The 19,695-nt window shown below is 45.0% G+C and overlaps 1 protein-coding gene across 1 annotated transcript in view; it reads right to left on the reverse strand.

Moving 5' to 3' along the window:
• pibf1 (progesterone immunomodulatory binding factor 1) overlaps positions 1–19,695 on the reverse strand; it is a 30,531-nt gene that overhangs the window by 4,572 nt on the left and 6,264 nt on the right. Inside the window, exons 7-16 of the mRNA XM_036126528.1 lie at positions 18,997–19,116; positions 18,833–18,894; positions 18,525–18,650; positions 16,819–16,917; positions 10,248–10,413; positions 8,795–8,945; positions 8,440–8,530; positions 7,907–8,009; positions 4,548–4,678; positions 3,454–3,538 (exon numbers count right to left, since the gene is read on the reverse strand). Coding sequence (XP_035982421.1) covers positions 3,454–3,538; positions 4,548–4,678; positions 7,907–8,009; positions 8,440–8,530; positions 8,795–8,945; positions 10,248–10,413; positions 16,819–16,917; positions 18,525–18,650; positions 18,833–18,894; positions 18,997–19,116 — 1,134 coding nt within the window. The remainder of the gene's footprint in view (positions 1–3,453; positions 3,539–4,547; positions 4,679–7,906; positions 8,010–8,439; positions 8,531–8,794; positions 8,946–10,247; positions 10,414–16,818; positions 16,918–18,524; positions 18,651–18,832; positions 18,895–18,996; positions 19,117–19,695) is intronic.

Raw genomic sequence — 19,695 nt, forward strand, 5'->3', positions numbered from 1 at the left:
TGTGACTCCGGTATTTCCAGTTTATAATAGGCTGTAGGTCACTCCTGAACATCCTACTGGCCTGGTAGCTGTGCTTCTCATGGGTGGGTCTAGGGTGGGCTCAGGGTACCTGGAGTGTGCCGCCTTGGACTGGGGTCCTCGGGGGTATGTCGCTGGGGTTTCGGGTCAATACGTGCTCCTGTGCCCGGCCCTACCAGGGGGGCCTTTGATGCATTGGTGGACCTTGGGGCCATTTAAGCTGGTGGAGAGATTGTTTTAAACATCTCACTACAGGTGTTCTCACCTTCAGGGAGAGCATTCTGATGCTGCTGGGAGGTGGGGGGTTGTCTGAATGTTGGGGTAGTTGTATCTTTTCTTCTGGGGTGGGGGAAGGTGGGCGGTCTCGGATGGTTCAGGGTCTGGTTCCAGTTCCGGTTACAGTTCACAACGATTCTTGATACTAGTTTTATTTGGAGGCAAATTCAAGGGGGCCCTTGGTTTGGGCGGGCAGGCTGACTGGAGTTGTTTTGGGGTGGAGTGGTCTCGGGTTCTCGGTGGGTTCTGGCCCCCTCTCATGGGGTGCGCAAGCTTTGTTGTTAAGGAGGGTGGGGGGGGGAGTATTTTATCCTGGGGATGCTCTGGTTAGCTGGCTTGTTCGAATTGTGTTGGCCTTGTCTCTGGATGGATGGATGGGGGTGGGGAGGGGGGGGGGGGGGGGTTATGGGCCGGGCTTGCCCTGGTCTCGGCTTGTAGCTTAGGTGGTCTGCTCTCCTTCCCCTTGGTGAAGGGGATCAGATCACCTGGGTCCAGGGGCTGGTTGCCCCTTCTGGAGTATTGGTTCCCAGACCTGAGAGTATGTGAGGGAAGTGCTAGTGTGTGTACAGCGTCCATTCTTGTTATTATTCTTGTTGTTATTGTGTGTTATTAGATTGAGTGTGTGGTTATGAATGTCTCCATGTGTGGGCATTAGGGTGGGAACATGTGACTGCGTGCCGTTGACTGTGTGCTTGTTTCTTTGTCAGGTTGGGTTTTGGCTGCCTCCTCTCCTGGAACATCTCAGGTCTACACTAATTGTAGACCTGAGATGTCGGGCCCCTCCCCGCTGTCAGGTTCCCCGCCGGTGGCTGGTGCCTCCGCCCGCCGGTGTGTTAGTGGTTCTCGGTGTCTAGGGCTGGGTGCTTGGGTGTGTGCCGGCTCATTCATGGCGGCTGCTTGGGGGCCTGGACCCCCTGGCTCTGTCAGGGGTTGGTGTCTGCTTCAACTGCATGGGGGGATGGGTCTTCGACTGCTCAAAGCCACAATTTTTTTTTTTCTAGAGAGAAATCTTCCATATACAAGCCCACTCTCACAAACACCCACAGGTGTTCGGATCCAGACGCTTTTATACAGATAAACCCTGGATTTAGCTATCACTGCCACCAAATAAATCTTGTATTAAATTATTCTGTGTATTGTTCCTTGATGTTATCTTAGGCGTTGGCCGCTTGTACCTGTGATATGTTTGTTTTGTTGTTCTTTCTATTCTCTTCCTGCAGGTGTAGAACCAGCCTCTGAGGATGTTATCTTGCATTATCTTTTTCCTCAACTCTATTTTTGTCACCCTCTCTTCCTTTTAACGTTTTCCCTCCCCTTTCTCCCTTCCTTTATTTCTCTTTCACCTTTCCCTTTCTGTGTCCACTGAATTCATATAAACCCAAAATAACGTCCAATAAAGTTTTGTGCATCCGTATCAAGCGGAGCACTAAAGCGAAAGCAATAACGCTCCACTTGTGAAAGTAAATCTGTCGGACTGTCTTTGGCACTAAGACAACAATTCTGAGCGCAACACTGACAGACAGAATACGTCAAAACAAACATCCTAATAAATGTCCTTTAATCTAAGAGTCAGACAGTTGAAACTTGGACACAATTAGGAGTCCCAACGACACAACAATCCTACACATACATTTTCCTTAAAGCATAAGACAGGCTAATTACCTTCACAAACCTAAAATCCCCTCAGAAAATTTGATTTCTTTAGCAGGAAAACAACCTGTTTAAATCAGCGACATACAAATTATGCCAATAAGACAAATATGTACAACTGTCAGCCGTAAATCCCTACGTTTGTGACTTTTAAGTGAACACAGAAAATCTAGCTGACATTTAGGTGATGACTCGATAAATCCCTTCTGGAGTGCTGAAAGTTTAAACTAAGCAGAAAAGCACTAAAAACAAGAATTAATAGATTGCACAGTTTAATGGCCTTATCACACCACTATGAATCAATCTATTGTGCATTTCTGACCCAAGAATAGATTTTTGACACTAGTTGAACTGTTCCTGCCGTTTAAAAAAACATTAACAGAAATAGGACTCGGATACGGAAATAACCGAACGGTCCCCTCAGGCTGCTGACGGGGGGCAGTGAAGCGAGGGGGAAGACGGCCCAGATGTAAACACGCCAACATAATGGCTTTCTGCCATAAAGACAGCAAGGAGGACTATTTCAGCGACAATATCACAATAATTTGTTCAGCAAGAGACCAGAAGCATATGAAAATAATGTGCAGCGGTACATGTATAAGCCACGACAGTGCTAAGATTGAGCTCACTGAGAAACAGCAAGGACAACCCAGATTAGTATTTTCTGTCACTACTTGTGGCAATTTTGATTATTATTGGGGAAGAGATGAATGCTTTGCTGGTGGTTCAGGAGGGAAAAAAAATCTATTTATGTGTATTGGGACTTGACCAACGCGTGCTAATATAAACAGCATGTCTCCCCAAGCAGCTGTAGCATTTACAGCACGTTCCTAGGTATAATCTAACAGAAATGGCCTGAAAATGATTATTGTGCGCCGTCGCTTCTTATAACAGGATGACGCAATTGTGAACGAATGTAGCATCACAGTTAGGAGCACAGATTGACAACACTTATGCAGCGACCCGCCCCGTCGTTCGTCCCTGCTTAACGGCGGGAGGATAACAGGATGGATTGTTTATGTGTGCAAGTAGGCTGGCGGCGTGTACTCCCCCGGAGTCGACACCTGAAGCGGACGGGTGCTGGATATGTGACGGACACGGATCTGTGCGTGTGTTTAATGGTCCTACAAAACAAACAAAATAAACAAGGAAGCAACCAAAAAAAAAAAAAAAAAAAAAAAAACACACATTCTCCGTAGATCCTTAAAAACGAAGACCCTTTCGCACATCTTACTGAGCTAGCAAAGTAGTTTTTGTCTGTGCGTAACATCATTTTCCACACACGACAGGGATAGAGTGTTTACACAACACAGCTCAAAACGCTGAATAAAAAAAAAAAAAAAAGGTGTTTTTGACTCACTTATCTTTGTCTAAACTCATCAGAATGTTTAGGTATGTGTTTGTTGGTGAAGAGAAGAGCTGGGAGAACGCCTAAAGCAATAAAGGGGAAACAACCCCATGCAGCATACCGTACTGAAATGTCAACATGATCATTACCGCTGGATCTACCTCTCTATTGTTGAGGAGTCGCTCCAGGTCAGCTGCCATGTCGTTCTTCACCTGCTGCAGAGCGTTTCGCTCCTTCCTCAAAGAACTGCGGTCAGAAAACAGAACTAGATCAGGCCTTGTGAGAAATAATGGCGTGCTAGCAGAAAGGGATCTCTGGAGTTGTGTGGCGCAACGTTCTGCCAAAGCCGTGTGTTCTCATAACTACTTTATAATCAATGCACCTCTCGTAAAAAGGATTACATTTGCAGCAGATGTTTTTACTTCTGATACAACCATCTCTTAGCCGGCTTCAGTGTCAGATGGGATTAGGCTTAACATGCCCGTAAAAAGCAAACCGAATGCAAATATTATTTAACTTCTCTGCTTTAGCCCGGAGGAAAAACAAATACTGGAACATACACCGGCAGGTATTAGAGGCAGGTGTTTGTTTGCTTTATCACCAGCCAATTATCGCCACGCAAGTCGCGGCTTTCTAAAATTACAACCAACATTATTGCTGCACTGCTGATACGTTCCATCTAGGTCTGTGAAACAAGCTGGAACTTGTGGCGGTGCACTTTGAAAGCAAATCAATCTTGCAGCAGCAGCCCGATCGGCGTTCGCTCAGGAATCCGCAGGAATAAAAAGGAGTTAAACTTATCAGAGAGACGACAGTCTGCAGAGAGTTCTGTCTCTGTTTGCAACAGATAGTCCTGCACAGCCATGGGGAGACTTCAGTTTCCCTGACAGATCCAAGGAGGCTAGAGAAGCTTGACAGCATTTTAAAAAAAAAGACCCCCCCAACCCCCCTCCTTCTCCCTGCTTGCCCCAGGTGAGTGCTTGGTGGCAGCGAGCAGCAAGAGGAAACCTGCAGTCTGTCAGCCTGCATATTTGTCAGGCTAAAATGCAGCGGGTAACGGCAGAAATATAGCTCGGTGTCAGGCAGGTGTATGTGCGCTGGTGTGAGACAGCGGAACCGTCATGGACGTAAACAATGAGGGAGACAGACGATGACGATGATGGAGGCAAAGATGCAGCACTGATACCCAGGAAACGGGAAAAGCAGCGGCAGGTGGAGAGCAGGTTAGAAAGAGAAACGTGACGCTGCGCCGTACCTGACTTCTTCCTCAAGAGAGGAGACGTGTCCCTTCAGCGCGCCGAGCTGGGCGTCCCTTTCTCGCACCGTCTCGATCAAAAGGCCGTAAGGCTGCTGAGTCTGCTGCAACAGCTGGTTGGCTGCCGACAGCTAGGGGTCAGAACACAAACCACACAACAGTCACGCCACGCAGCGCTCCGCGACTTGCATTTCTTCTCAAAAGGATCTGACTTTGATAGTGACAGTGTTCGATAATGGCGCTACGCTTCTTGTCTGCGTTTTGTTGCCTCACATTCAGAAATGTCCGTGCGTTTCATCGCGATCTTAACGCGACCGACCGACGGAAAGTAGAATTTGGAAAGTGTCAGAAAACCCACTTGTGGGTCTCTTGGTTTTTCACAGTATTTAAAAGCTTTAAAAATGCATAAATCTGATACCATTAAATTAAAATGCAGTGCAATTGCTGGACAACGCGTCCTTCATGTCATTGGGGGAGGCCTAGAGTGACAGAAACGGGTTTTCTTCAAAGGCATATCTCAGTTAGCTGTAAAACTGCAGGCATCCGCGGTACCCCTTAGTCACTATCGTTCTTAAAAATCAACCGATAAAGTCGGCGTTACACATTAAGCCACTTTTATTGCCGGTCGGTAGTGAGTAGAAGTAGGTGGGGGACCGAGAACAATAGTGAGTTAGTCAGGGCATCTGTGTGGGTGGTTAAGAGGGTAACACCCTGCCTGGCTCCTTCCAGTGAAAAGGAAACGCCATTTTTTTTCAAGCTTTCCTTTCATACTTGATGAATCACGAGGTATTCCAGATGAGTACCAGTCAATCTCAGCTGACAGCTGAAAGCCGGGCCTTTCTAGCCTCGGATCTGCCCGGCCGCTCCGCTCCGGCTTGCACAAGCTCTCCTCCGATTGAATAAGCGAGCACGTTGGCGGCTCGTGGCTTCGGCCCTCGACGGATGGGTTTGAAGGCGCCGGTGCACAAGTGGCGTCCACGTGACCGCGCCGAGTCCAACGCACAGATCCGAAATGAAAGTCTTATTGTCGAGCGCACATGAACGCACACGGGGTGCCAGAGACAACAGAAGCTCAACGCTCGGTGTGGCGAGTTGTTTGGTTAGGGATGAGCAACGCTGTCAGGGTTTCTGACTCCATTTTGCATCCATTGTGTCAACAAATGTGACAGGTACCAAGGCTAAGATCGCGCGCTTCTCATACAAACTCTGGTGGCGTCTATTGTTACTTCTTGAACAACTTGTCTGTGTCCTGGCTTCAGTCTACAAGTGAAAAAAAAAAGGGCTCTGAAGACTTAAGTAAGTCCTGAGGTGAGTGATGTTATCTGGTGTTATGTAAGAGCAGTCAAAAGAAAATATGCTATGCAAGTTTTTTTTTTCTTATCTGTTTCAACTTTACAAAGATGAAAATAAAAACGAATTAATGATCAGATTTGCAGTTTTTAAGCCGCTTGCAGGTCGCCCCTCCGATACCAGAGGTGTCTCCGGTGTTTCTGCCGGTTTACGTGACACCGGACTGATGCAACCTCCGCATAACTGCGGCTCGCCGGCTGAAATAAGATCTGCTGCATGGCTTGATGATCTCTCATTCACTCAGCCGATTTAGCGTGACAGCACCAGGAAAAATGGAAAAGTGCTTAGAGCATTAACAAGACTGGTTAAACAGCTCTCTGTGGTGTTCTTTGTATTCCAGGCGTCCAAACATCCTGAAGATGCAACAAAACCCCCTGAGTGGCGCATCAGCCGTCTTCTGCACAGCTCTGCTGCGTGAACACGCACGTTGTTGTTTAAGTGACACATTGCTGGACGGCTGAGGGGATTCGTCAGTTTTAATTACTGCAAACAACGCGTGACAGAAAGCCAACAGGGTGAAATCAGTGCAAACGGCACGTTTAGAAGCTCCTGGGTTAATCCTCTGGTATATATTTCACTGACAAAGTCGAGTTCAATAAAATTTAGGCACCGAGCATAAAGAATTTTATTTATTCGCATCAACTGCTACAGCGTGATTTTTATTTTCTTCCCCCAACATTGTTGAGATGTTAAAAATTAGCATGATAACAAATTAACATCCCGCTGGGCATAATGTTTTCTCCCTTGTAAAGTCCGTTTTGCATGGAAGCTTTCCGATTCATTGACCGATTTACAGCTTTAGCGGACGGATCGTGCAATGCACCGTACCTCAGCACCGATGAGTGACAAAAACAACTGTTCTCTTTAATCTGGAAGTTCTTAGTAGTGAAAATAAGGCTGAATCTTCTACTTTTAGGATCAGTGAGATGTTTACACTGCAAAAACAGACTAAACTAAACTAAAAATAAGTAAAATTCTCTTGAAATTAGTGTATTTGTCCTTGATTTGAGCAGGTAAATAAGATTTTCTGCCAATGGAAATAGTAATTTTACCCCTAAAATAAGATAATTAGATATAATTCACTTGAAATAAGTTGATGGAGATGAGTTTTTCCTATTTTAAGTGCCAAAATCTTATTCCATTGACAGATTATCTTATTTACCCACTCAAATAAAGTACAAATACACTCATTTCAAGAAAATTTTAACTTATTTTTAGTTTAGTTTAGTCTGTTTTTGCAGTGTAAGAAGGAAGCCAGAGGAAGTACAGGTTTTAAGGAGCCGTTTAAAAGGAAACTGTGTTTTAGGACATGTCTGCAGTTTTGTCAGACTGCGGTAGAGCAAGAGAGAGCAAGACTTTCAACAGATGACACGAAGGCACAGTGGAACGGAGCAAATCTTCTGTTTCATCCTTTAAATGTTTGACCTCTGTTACAAAACATGCAGGATTTAGAAATGTTAGCAGCCTTTTGGAAGTCTTAGAAATAATAGCCCAAGAAATAATCGAATAAAGACATTTCATTGTTTATCTTTGTCTCAACATAGTCAAATTCTGTTGTACAACAACTGCTCTCTCTCTCTCTCACACTCACACAGTGTGACGTCGCCTCTTCACCTAATATACATAAACATTTCTTACAGCAAAATGGCTAAAAAAAAAAACAACCAACATATTTAATGTTGTTCTTATATCTTCTTATGTCCTCGGCAACAGCTCTGAATGTTAGCTGTGATAAAACAAAGGACCAAACCGAATGTAAACTTCAAGATGTAAATTGCGACTGAAAGGAATGATGCCAACAGGGTTTGACTCTGACTCTTTGGTGGGCTCCCTGTAATAACTCAAGTTGGCTTTGATAGAAGCTGTGACGCAACCAGAGTCTGCACTACTCTGGGAGCGTTGTGGTGGAGGGAAAACAAGTGTTAGCATGTATGTGCTTGACTTTATTTGATAAACGCATTGATAACCCATTAAATCCATTGCATTAAAGACGGTCCCCAGGTGAGTACCTCCTGAGACAGCTGTCCCGTCTGCGACTGCTGTCTGTCCAGCTCCCTCCTCAGCGACGTGTTCTGCCTCTCGAGCTGCAGAACCCTGCGGGCCAGATGAACGCTGCACGACACCAGAACACAAACACAACCCCAGAAAGATCACGTTTGTGTTTCTTTGCACGTTTAAGGACCATCACAGCTTCAGGATTTTCAAGAGCACCGCCTGGAACTCGAACAGTCAAGGGAAGGTTTGGAGGTGAGCTTGAAATGAAGACAAGCCAAAAGTTCCCAGAAGACGGTGACTGTGATTGAATTTTGCTTTTTAAGGGATGCTTCAAAGTTCTCCTGTGAGTTTTACAAACAATAATGCCCACATTATTGAGGAGGTTGCCATCTAACTCCATCTGATGTAAGTCACATTAATGGTGCTAAAGCCCAGAGGGCACATGGTGCACAATGACAAAGGAGTCTGGTCATAAACACAAACATTTAGAAGATTTTATCATGCGGTGACAACAGAAGCCAATGATTTTATGAGTGTTGTGCTTTACCTTTGCTTCAGCCTTCTTTTGGCCGTTGTGGGAACATTTGCACCGTATCCATATGAGAAGAGAACCCTCTCGGCCTCCTCCTCGTTCTCAACTGGTAACACACGATGGAAATACGCTGTCAGACTACCCCAAGCACTGTCATGACAAACGTTTCATTGATCTCACCGGCCCTAAACTCCTCAGCGGGTCTTTGTAAATGTTAACAGGACACCAGGAATTCATTTACTACTTAAATAGTAATTAATGGCGATGATCTTCCCTCCTTGTGCCCCACAAATACAGCGAACTTCAACTTGTATGAATGTGAACATTTTTAACACGCGCACGGTTAAGAGCAGCAGAGCGGCGATCTTACTTTCAGCCGCCTGCATGGTGACCTGGTCCAGCTCCTGCTCGAGCTTTTCATACGTCTCCAGTCGGGACTCCTGCTCTGCGTTCTGGGCTTGAAGCTCCGCCACCCGCTTCTCACAGGACGTCTGGAGCCGGTAAAACTCCTGAGTGAGCAGCTGCGAGGGGGGAAAAGGACACAGAGGAGAATTTATTCCAGCTTTTTTTTTATCTACAGTTTCCAGATGTCTAGATGAGAAGATAAGAACGAAACAATCAACCCAATAGTCTTTTAGGTAGTAAGCCCTATCAGATATAACCACTGACAGAAGGTGTCCGAATCAGTCCTGAAGGGCTGCTGTCCTACATGATCTTGATCTTTCCCCGGCTCAGCACACCAGTACCTCTCATTTCCAGGCCACTGCAGAAACGGCGGGCATGCCGAGGAGCTAATCCAGCCATTTGGTTCAGGTGTACTGGAGCTAGGACTGGCACCGATGAACGAAGTGAAGTAAACCTGACTATAACGTCGCTGTAAGATCTTCTTCATACAGCTACCAGAAAGCATATATGACAATAAAATTGATTCTTCCTTCAACTTGACCTATATATTGTTAATAAAATTCACTCTCCTATTTGAAATACTGAGACGTTTTAGCTCTTTTCACACATGGCAGATGTGGTAACTGGGCTTTATGAATCAGCTCACACACAGATGTCATGTTAGGACACCTAGAGCAATCAGTGTTGTTGCATTTGTGCTAAATTAAAAATCGGATTTTTCTCTTTACTTTAAAAGTAAACACCATCTTTAGCATCGATGCAATATATTTGCATGTCAAATTTGGCTACACTTTTCTGAAAACAATGCATATATTAGTGGGAAAATGAGATCAATCCCAACAAAGTCTTTATTATAATACGCTAAATGCCTGTGGCTGGGAGCGGGGGGGGGGATGTCGACGTGTTATCAAAGAGCAGAAACCGCTGCTCAAATGAGAAAAATGGGGCCTCAGCCACAAATCCAGAAGAGCCAGGGAGACTGGCCTTAAAACGTTGGATTTTTGCAGCAGTTTGGGTTTGTAGCAGGCTGAAAATGCCGTGTCTGTGCTAGTGGCCGGGATTTTATTCTGTCACAGACTGTTCCCGAAAAACCCCCCAAAGGGCTGATTTAATATGACCCTGTTGCTGTTAAATAATGGAGACGTGTGCAATAAACCGAGCCAAAACATTATTTCACAACTTGGTCGTGAAAGTTTCGGTGAATGAACAGTGCTGCAGGCTTGCCCGCTTACACCTCATGATGCTGTGGGGTTAAGAGATCAGTGCACGCCTCTGACTACGAAGCCCGCGCGTGATGCCAAACCAAAGCGAGGCACGCACTCCCCCCTTTTTTTTTGTGTGTGTGGCAAAAACTGAGTTTTAATAATACAATAAGGAAAATCACAAAGGTTTTCCTTTTCCTTTGTGTATCCAAGTACCTCCAGCTTCTTCTGCTGTTTCTCGCACTCCACCTGGCACTGAGCCAGCGCCTTCGCCGTCTCTTCCTTGAGCAGGAGAGCTCGCTCGGCTTCGAAGGAGTGCAGCTTGGCCTGGCTGGACAGCTCCGCCGCCCGGCTGCCGGCGCCCAGCTGGAGCTGACGAAACCTGCAGAATAAGGGCGATCAGCGAACGCGTTTAGTCACATGCCTCCACGGACCCAACACCTGAGATCACAGGCTTTTGTGCAGACGGATTAAGGCGATCCATGGAGACAAAACGGCGTAGGCGTTTTGCAGAGAGCATGATACCCATAAGGCGACCGCAGCCTTTAAGCTCCCGGTCGAGCAGGCAAATCTGGCGATTAAGTAAACTGAGGCTCGCATCACGTGTCGCGCCGTCTTGCTTCGTTGTGTGTTGAAATTTGCATGGAGAGGTTCATGGGAAGCATTGAAGTGGCATATAAATTGGCAGGTAAAAAAAAAACAAACAAAAAAAAAAAAAAAACTATATTAGGTAACCTTGCAGGTAAGCCAAGCGGTGAATCATTTCCCAACACTGCTTTAAGCACTTTTTAATCTTGTTTGATCTTCAGTGATTCTCCCTGGCATCGACGAGAAGGTTTCCCCGTTTAACAGTTCATTAAAAAGGAGAAACAGAGACAGGAAGTAAGGGTGCATTTGCTCCCTTACAGATCTTTCCACACTTTAATGTTCCAGGTTATCAAACGCGGGACAAGGATAACCCGAGTAAACACAAAAATCCAGGCCGTTTCCAAACGATGAACTCATTTGTTGAGGGAAATAACACCGTCCAAACCCTGTGGGGGGAAAAGTAAACCTAATAACCAGTACTACCACCCTTCATGAACCATGAGTACTGAGCTTAATGTCAGGCCTGCAGTGCTTTCATGCTGTCAGGGTCACTTTGGTAGGCCGGCTACTCTGAGAAGGGGTCGCCACTGTTGCATAATTTCCCCATTTGTGTTGAGAAATCTTTGGTTTAGAGAAGACGTGAAGCCTTAAAAGGGCTCTGTGACCCATCACAAGCCGATACACTACAAAAATGGAACTAAAAATAAGTCACATTTTCTTGAACTTACTGTTTTTGTCCTTGATTTGAGCAGGTAAATAAGATGATCTGCCAATGGAATGAGTATTTTGATCCCTAAAATAAGATAATTAGATTTCCTGCACTTGAAATAAGATGACGGAGATGAGTTGTTCCCATTTTAAGAGCAAAAATCTTATTCCATTGGCAAAACATCTTATTTGCATGCTCAAACCAAGGACAAATACACTCATGTTAAGAAAATTCGACTTATTTTTAGTTTTGTCTTTGCAGCGTAGAGGTAAATGAGTCCTTCCTGTCTGCTTTTTAATATCCTTACATCGAGGCATAATGTTCTGCCTTATTGGCCTACTTCCCGTCATCATGCAGGCTCTGTTTACGTGATTTCTTGACTCAACAGGTCAGGTGGCCCATGAGGCCTGAGTGTGCCACCGGTCAGGACTCTAGGGAGCAAATTACTTCTTCACAAGGGGTAAAGTGAGTCTACGCCTTTAAAAAAAATTAAAACTGATTTTTTTTTTTTATTCACCCTGACTCATTCATTATTCACAGATTCGCAGACATTCACTGTTCTCAAAAATACCTTAGGTTTTTTTTTTTTTTTTTACTTTAATTAAAAATATGTCAGCTTGTTATTTACACAAAATATCACCGGCTTTCTCTAAGGCATCAGATCGGTGAGAAACAGAACTTCCTAAACCGAATCGTTTGTTTTTTCTGCAGTTGGAAAAAGCTCCTCGAGCGGCGCTCCAGCCCCGGCAGGCACAAGCTCTATCAAGCCGTGGTGGTTGGCTGCATAATATTAATAACTCTCGATTACAGCTGACCTGATAAGATTTCATCACCCGTGGACTGCAGGCTTGAGCCGTGCGCTCACACGGACAGACGAGTACACATGATTGAAATTTTATGCCTTCTTTTATAAATGGCAGCTGCCCTCTCTGGGCAAAGAAGCCACGCTTACAAAATGTAAAAATATAGATATTTCCCCCCCACCCACCAAAGATGCCGTGTTAAATGCTGATATGCGTGCGGCTGCGTTGCGGCTCAGGAGAATTTGGCAAAGGTAACTTTTGATCCGTTTTAAAAGGCAAAAAAAAAATTAAAATTTGATTCCCCCCCAGGGTGATCTAAGTGATGTTAGCCTTTATATGGACATCGAGCGTGGAGATTAGAGCTCGCGAGCTGCGCGTCTGAATCATCCGACTCGTCCTGCTCATTCTTTTGCCCCCCAAAAATAGGGGCATGCGTGGGGGTTAGGGGTTAAGGGCTCCGGGCTAGCATCTGTCATTGCTGGCATGCGATGCGACGCGGAGAAAGAATGTCGATCGCAAGCGGAGAGAGTGCAAGGGAGAGCGGAGTTTGTGCGTCTGCGTGCATGGAAACGCCAACAGCTGGTGGTGTGGATTTAGACAAATGGCTGGTATGCAGTAGTAACCCAGGGCAGGGACACCACTACCGCTGCTGTATCTGCGTATCTGCAGTGCGTTCAGGCGCGTTCAGAACGCTCTGACTTATCCACAGTGCAACTGCAAACGCCATGCTTCTTACTGGGGGATTTATGACAGAGTGCATAGTTTCTAATTAATTTGTTTACTTTAAAGACAATATACCAGCCGATCTCTGACTGCATGTTTGGAGCTGTCGTTGGAGCTCCACCAGTTTTTTATAAATGCAAAAAAGACGGGCATCGTTTTTCAATTCAATTCAATTCAAATTTATTTATATAGCGGCAATTCATGAAACATGTCATCTCGAGGCACTTTACAAAGTTAAATTGAATCATATTATACAGATTGATCAACAATGTCCTATACAAGGGAACCAGTTGATTGCGTCAAAGTCCCGACAAGCAGCATTCACTCCTGGAGAAGCGTAGAGCCACAGGAAGAGTCATCTGCATTGTCCATGGCTTTGCAGCAATCCCTCATACTGAGCAAGCATGAAGTGACAGTGGAGAGGAAAACCACCCATTAGCGGGAAGGAAAACCTCCGGCAGAACCAGGCTCAGTATGAACGGTCATCTGCCTCGACCGACTGGAGTTACAGAAGACAGAACAGAGACACAACAAGAGAGACAAAAAAGCACAGAAGCACACATTGATCCAGTAATCTGTTCTACATTAGATGGTAGTAGTGGGTGAGCCGTCTTCTCTGGATGATGTCACAGCTAACAGAACGCCAGACCAGATGTACCTACATCTACATACAGATTTCCCCCTGTTATGTTGAATGCGGTGGTGAATTATTTCTGCCAGGCGCTGGGTGTACCTCGTGACCCATTGAAATATGAAGTCAAATTAAATCAATGGTCCAGACGTAGCCTGACAACCCAAGCTTCCAATATTTTGGTGGGTTCCCATAATGTCTGTTGCAACGGTTGTCCAAGATTTGAAGCTTCCAACACCGCTGTGAGCCAGAGGGACGTTCAGACGCTCTGCTGACGGGGAAATTGTTGCCCGGAGCCGTGATAGACACTAATTACTAGGGAAATAGCTAAAGAGCTGGCGTTTACTTCTCTTTTCTTTGCAGAACAAACCCCCTAGAAAGTTTCAAAAGGATCCCGCCTCCTGTTTTGCTGTCAGCAAGCGGCTCACGAGAGTGAGGATTTTTGGGGGTGCCCGGTGTCTCTGACTTCCTTCTGACCTCCTGGTGTCTCAGTCCCAACGACGTCTTCATGGGATCTTTAGAGAGAGAGAGACAGAAAACCACAGCCGCCTCTGTACTGCCGCGCCCGCCCCACTCACCGGTAACGGACTGGGGCCGACTCCTAGGGACAGCCGGAACAGGCTGGAGGGGTTCTACGACGGGGATTTGGGCCGAATATGAACAGATTTAGCAAGCGACGCAGACGATTTGAGAACAGCGGTTTGTGACGGCCGAAGCGGCGACATGTCATCGCCTTGATGATTTACTGGCAGGGATCGGGAAGTATTTGGAGAGACAAATGGGGACGTTCTCAACTGATTGAGCCGGTTGACCTCAGTTGCCTACAGGTGCAAACTCTTCACTTCCCGTAACAGAAGTCAAACGTTGCTAAGGCCGCACAACATGACACACCACTTCAATCACGTGAATTGTCTTTGCTGTCAGTAGTAGAAAAAATAAATAATAGGAGTCAGAACTGAGCGCAGTTACTGGATCTGACTCGACTTTTTCCTCTTTCTTGCTCTAACAGACACTTTCTGATCTGGCTTTGTTTAGCCATTCCTCTTGTACTCCGGGGACAGTTGCCTAAGCCGTTTCCAACAGACACATAATGTTAAACGAGTTCTTCACGTTTCCACAGAAAATGAGCTCCCTGCCTGGAAAACTGGTTCCAGCACAGAACTAAATCCTCGCTAGCTTAAGTTAACTTAGTACATTATTGTCTCAATGCCTTATAATTCACCTGACTCACGAATCAAGCAGTCTTAATAAAACTTTAGCTACAGTTTTACTGCTGCTTCAAGGGACTTTCCTGCTTTCACAACTAGGTTACCCAACCTGAATGCAGTTGCTTAGTAAATGTCTGAAAGGGATAACGTGACTGACAATGCTTTGATTTAAATCCTCGAAAGCTAAATTCAGAATCAGACATACTTTAATAATTAAAAAATTCTTTAAAAATTCTTTCCTTTTTAGGATTATTTAGGGGGGAAAAATAAAAAGTTATTGAATAAATTTAACCCAACAGGACGTTTTGCTGCCCTGCATCTTTTGCTTGTGGCAGAGCTGAATCAAACTCACCTTTCTCAGACAGAACCGCGACGCGCAGAACCAAGAACTTTGTAAAGTGCCTTGAGATGACGTGTGTTGTGAATTGGTTATATATAAATAAAATTGAACTGAACTGAACAACGAATGAATTAAAATTGCTGGATCAGGAATACAACTGAACAAAAAATTCTCAATGAAGCCGTTTGCAGTCAAGTCCTGCTGTTAAAAATCGGCAGAAACATGAAGACTACACAGTCTCTCCAGGCTGTTACGGTCCGTGTAAAAGTATATTTTAGATCAAACTGGAAAAATTATAATAAAAATTATTTTTCACCATAAATTTAATAGTTATTTGTCCGTTAAACACTGAATGTGACTGCTGTGTTTTATTCACTGAAGTGATGACATGCTCTAGATTACAGGGGGATGACTGAAGGTGGAGATGGCGGCCATAACAAGACAATAAATGATTATGGCTAAAGTTCTAGGTTGCTTGGAGGAGTTCTTCTGATGGCCAAAGAAAACCTCCTTAAAGCTAAATGGAAGGAGTGGGACACGTCCACCTGATTGATCCGGGCCTGAAATGAGGTGATGCTGCTCCGGTCAACCGTTTCCCACCCAGACGACGAGGGTGAAGCTGAGCGCTTGGTGCACTTGGGTCGACTTTGTGCAATTTCCATGGAATAGCCTCATTCCTCCATGCACTGTGACGACAAAACTAGAAAATATTTTTTTTTTGTCCCAGCATGACCCAAAAGGGACCGTCCATCAGTCCAACGACTTGTGTCCGGAGGAACGTCCGCTGCCTTCCGTCCCTGGAACGACCCCAGGCCGATTCAGAGGGCTGCTGCGGCGAGACCTGACGGTCAGCCAAACCGAGAGACGGGCCGGAACCGTGCTTCCTTAAAGACCGCGGATCGGTTCTTTGAGGGATGGAGCGGCACGACTCAGACCTGAAGTTGAAGAGCTCGGTTTTGTTCTTGTGGCGGCCATTTGTCTGGTTCCGCCACAGGTTGGTTGATCACTAAGGTATCCCCGAGAAGACCTCAGCGATCAGCCTTTCACTCTAATTCCTGTCGGGCAGTAGGGCCACAAACAGGCCGTTAAAACCCCTTTACTAGGGCTTTTGTAGGAAAACACCAGGCTCCAGGTAATTCTTGGGCTTTTTATCAGTTAATTAGCTGCGTTTTGAGTGTTAATGCATTTCTCTTTGAAAAGGCATAGTTTGTTTTGTTTCTTTTAATTAATCACTAGTGACTAGATATTTGCTGATAAGTAACACATTTAATTCTTGACTTTTTAACTGCTGATTATATTGTGTTAATATCTCCCCCATTCTAGTGGAGGTGTTAATGATCCTGCCGTTATTTTTAGTTAACGCCGATTCCTCAGACATGCAGAGATCCCTTTATTCCTCTTTTGCTGTGCAACACCGAAAGCTCGGTGGAAATAAACATCTTTCTTCCTGACTGAGCCGTTAGCTGAAACTAACTGATCTGTTGACAATTATCATCCCATGTAGCCTAACGTGATGCTGGGACAACCGACTCCTAAAATGAAAACGTCTTTCTGCGACGTTGGGACTTTAAGGAGATGTAATAAGTACACAGAAAAACCAGAATGAGCAGCAGAGTTGGATGCCACGACGGCTGGAAAAACACAAAACAAAAAAAACAAAAAATGCAGCAAGTGGATCCAGCGTGTTGCATCTCCCCTGCGGTTCAGTGACTGTCCCGCATACCTCGGATGTACAGTACCTGCGTGCGTGGCTCGTGCGTGTGGCTGATGAGTGACAAAACTCACTGTTCCAGCAGTTGGTCGTATCTTGACTGGGTGTCTCTTTCGGCGACGACAGCTCTGTCTCTCTCCAGAACGGCGTTGTCTCTGGCCTCACGCAAATTCCTCCAAAACACAAACCCACAAAACAGATAAACCCCTCATGCACGTTCAAATCCGGCGATAGGTGCCGACCGCCACTTTTACGAGCGGCGTCACAATTCGTCAAGATAAACGTGTAAGCGTTCAAGAAGGATGGCACGCCGGTTGTACAGCTGTCACTCAGTAAGTAGGTAAATTATAACATTCAAGCGAGCAATTACAATGACATCTGTCTACAAGTCTAAGATACCCTGCTCAAAAAATGAAAGGGAACACTAAAATGACATCCTAAATCTGAATGAATGAAATATTCCTACTAAATACTTCATTCTCTACATAGCTGAATGTGCTGACACCAAAATGGTACAAAAATGATCAATGGAAATCACATTTATTAATCCATGGAGGTCTGGATTTGGAGCCACATTCCAAAATAAAGTGGAAAAACAGACTACAGGTGGACTCTGTCATGTCTGCCACATGTGCTCAATGTGAACCTGCTTTCACCTGTGCACTGCAAAAACGGAACTAAAAATAAGTTAATTGTTCTTTAAATTAGTGTATTTTTCCTTGATTTGAGGAGGTAAATAAGATGATCTGCCAATTGAATAAGAGTTTTGCTCTTAAAACAGGAACAAATCATCTCCATCATCTTATTTCAAGTGCAGTTTATCTAATAACTTATTTTAGAGGTCAAAATACTCATTCGATTGGCAGATAATCTTATTTACCGGCTGAAATCAAGGATAAAAACACACATTTGAAGAACATTTTACTTATTTTTAGATCAGTTTTTGCAGTGTGAAGAGCTCAGGGCACCAATGGTGAATCTGCCGATCTTGGTGTTCTCTGGCAAATGCCAAACGTCCTGCATGGTGTTGGGCTGTAAGCATAACCCCACCTGTGGAGGTCAGGCCCTCATACCTCCCTCATGGAGTCTGTTTCTGATCGTCTGAGCAGACACAGGCACATCTGTGGCCTGCTGGAGGTCATTCTGCTGGGCTCTAGCAGTGCTCCTCCTCTTCCTCCTTGCACAAAGGCAGAGGTAGCGGTCCTGCTGCAGTGTGGTTGGCCTCCTCCATGTCTCCTGATTGACTGGTCTGTCTCCTGGTAGCTCCTCCATGCTCTGGACACTACGCTGACAGACAGCAAACCTTCTTCTCACAGCTGGCATTGATGTGCCATCCTGGAGGAGCTGCACTACCTGAGCCACTTGGTGGGTTGTAGACTCCGTCTCATGCTACCACTAGAGGGAAAGCACCGGCAGCATTCAAAAGTGACCAAAACATCAGGCAGAAATCAGAGGAACTGAGAGGTGGTCTGTGGTCACCACCTGCAGAACCTCTCCTTTATTGGGGGATCTTGCTAACTGCCTCTAGTTTCCACCTGGTGTCTATTCCATCTGAACAACAGCAGTGAAACTGATTGTCAGTCAGTGTTGCTTCTTTAGGGGACGGTTTGATTTCACACTAGTGTGACTGACTTGAAGTTACATTGTGTTGTTTTAGTGTTCCCTTCAGTTTTCTGAGCAGTGTACATTGTCCAAGTGAAAATGTCTGACCTCATCTGGTATCTAAATGATAAACAGCGACAGATATTTTGTATGTGTTGAAGTAAAACCCGACTGGTACCTGTTCTCCCTCTCATACATCTCTCTGGAGGTTCTCTGCAGGTTCTCTATCTCCTGGCTGGTTTTCAGCCGAATGTTCTCCAACTCTTCTCTGAGCTTGTTCTCGTACTCTGACTTATAGTAGTCCCTGTGGGGGAGGGATAAGGACAATATATGATCAGAAAACACACTTCAAGTTCTGTAGAGGTTACCTTCCAGGGTTGTTTTTGTTTTGGTCCTGTATTAATAAGTGGAATATTTTTCTGTTTCACACCAGAAAGAACTGGAAAAGGAGCTTTCTGTGACTGATGTGAAGGAGGAGAAGCTGACCTGGACGCTACATATTTTTCATAGGTATTCTCTCTGGCCTTCTTCGCATCTTCCAGTTGGACCTGAAAGAAAGAAAAAAACAGGAAGTAAGAGCGCATCATGTGACTCCGTCCAGCGCCTGAGCGCCTTGTACAGAAGATGAACGGCTGATGAACGGTTGGGACCTGTAGTCTATCTATGCGATCTTCTTGATGTGCACAGCGGACGCCCAGCTCCATGTTGTGTCTGTGCAGGTACTCCTTGTCCTTCTGCAGGAGAGTCACTGACTGCTGCAACGTCGCCACCTGGTGGGCAATACAAACACGTTCGTTGGAGAAAGCGACCAGGAGAAAATCACACATTTAAGCGTGTCGTTTTGGATGTAAAGTTGACACACACTCCTCATAATAAACACAACATATCCATTTTTGGGCTTTCCGTGATGCATTGGAGCTTTTCTCTTCTAGGACTGAAGGATCACATGACAAGTTCACTACGTTTCACAGACAATTTGAATTTACTCCTGACTTTCTACTCCACCAACGGTCAAAGTTTAACATAAAGTTTAAAACAAAGGTTTTTTTTAGGTCAACTGGGTATATTGAAATGAGTAGTATTTGCTAGAATACAAAAAATAATGAGACATTCAGTTTTTTTTTTTTTTACTTTCTTCAAATTTAGAAGCAGGGGCGGTTCTGGACAGGGGCCAAGAAGGGCCTCTGTCCCTGTAGAACTGTTCCTGGCCCCTGTTATGGCCCCTGTACTAAAAACATGATATTAATTTTCTTAGGATGATAAATGCTGACAAAGATACCATCATTTGGATCAGTTGTATTTTTTTTTTCGTTTATGTTTTTACCCAATAATAAAATAACAAAATAATT

The sequence above is a fragment of the Fundulus heteroclitus genome, chromosome 22, assembly GCF_011125445.2.
Source record: "Fundulus heteroclitus isolate FHET01 chromosome 22, MU-UCD_Fhet_4.1, whole genome shotgun sequence".
Classification (NCBI taxonomy): Eukaryota; Metazoa; Chordata; class Actinopteri; order Cyprinodontiformes; family Fundulidae; genus Fundulus; species Fundulus heteroclitus.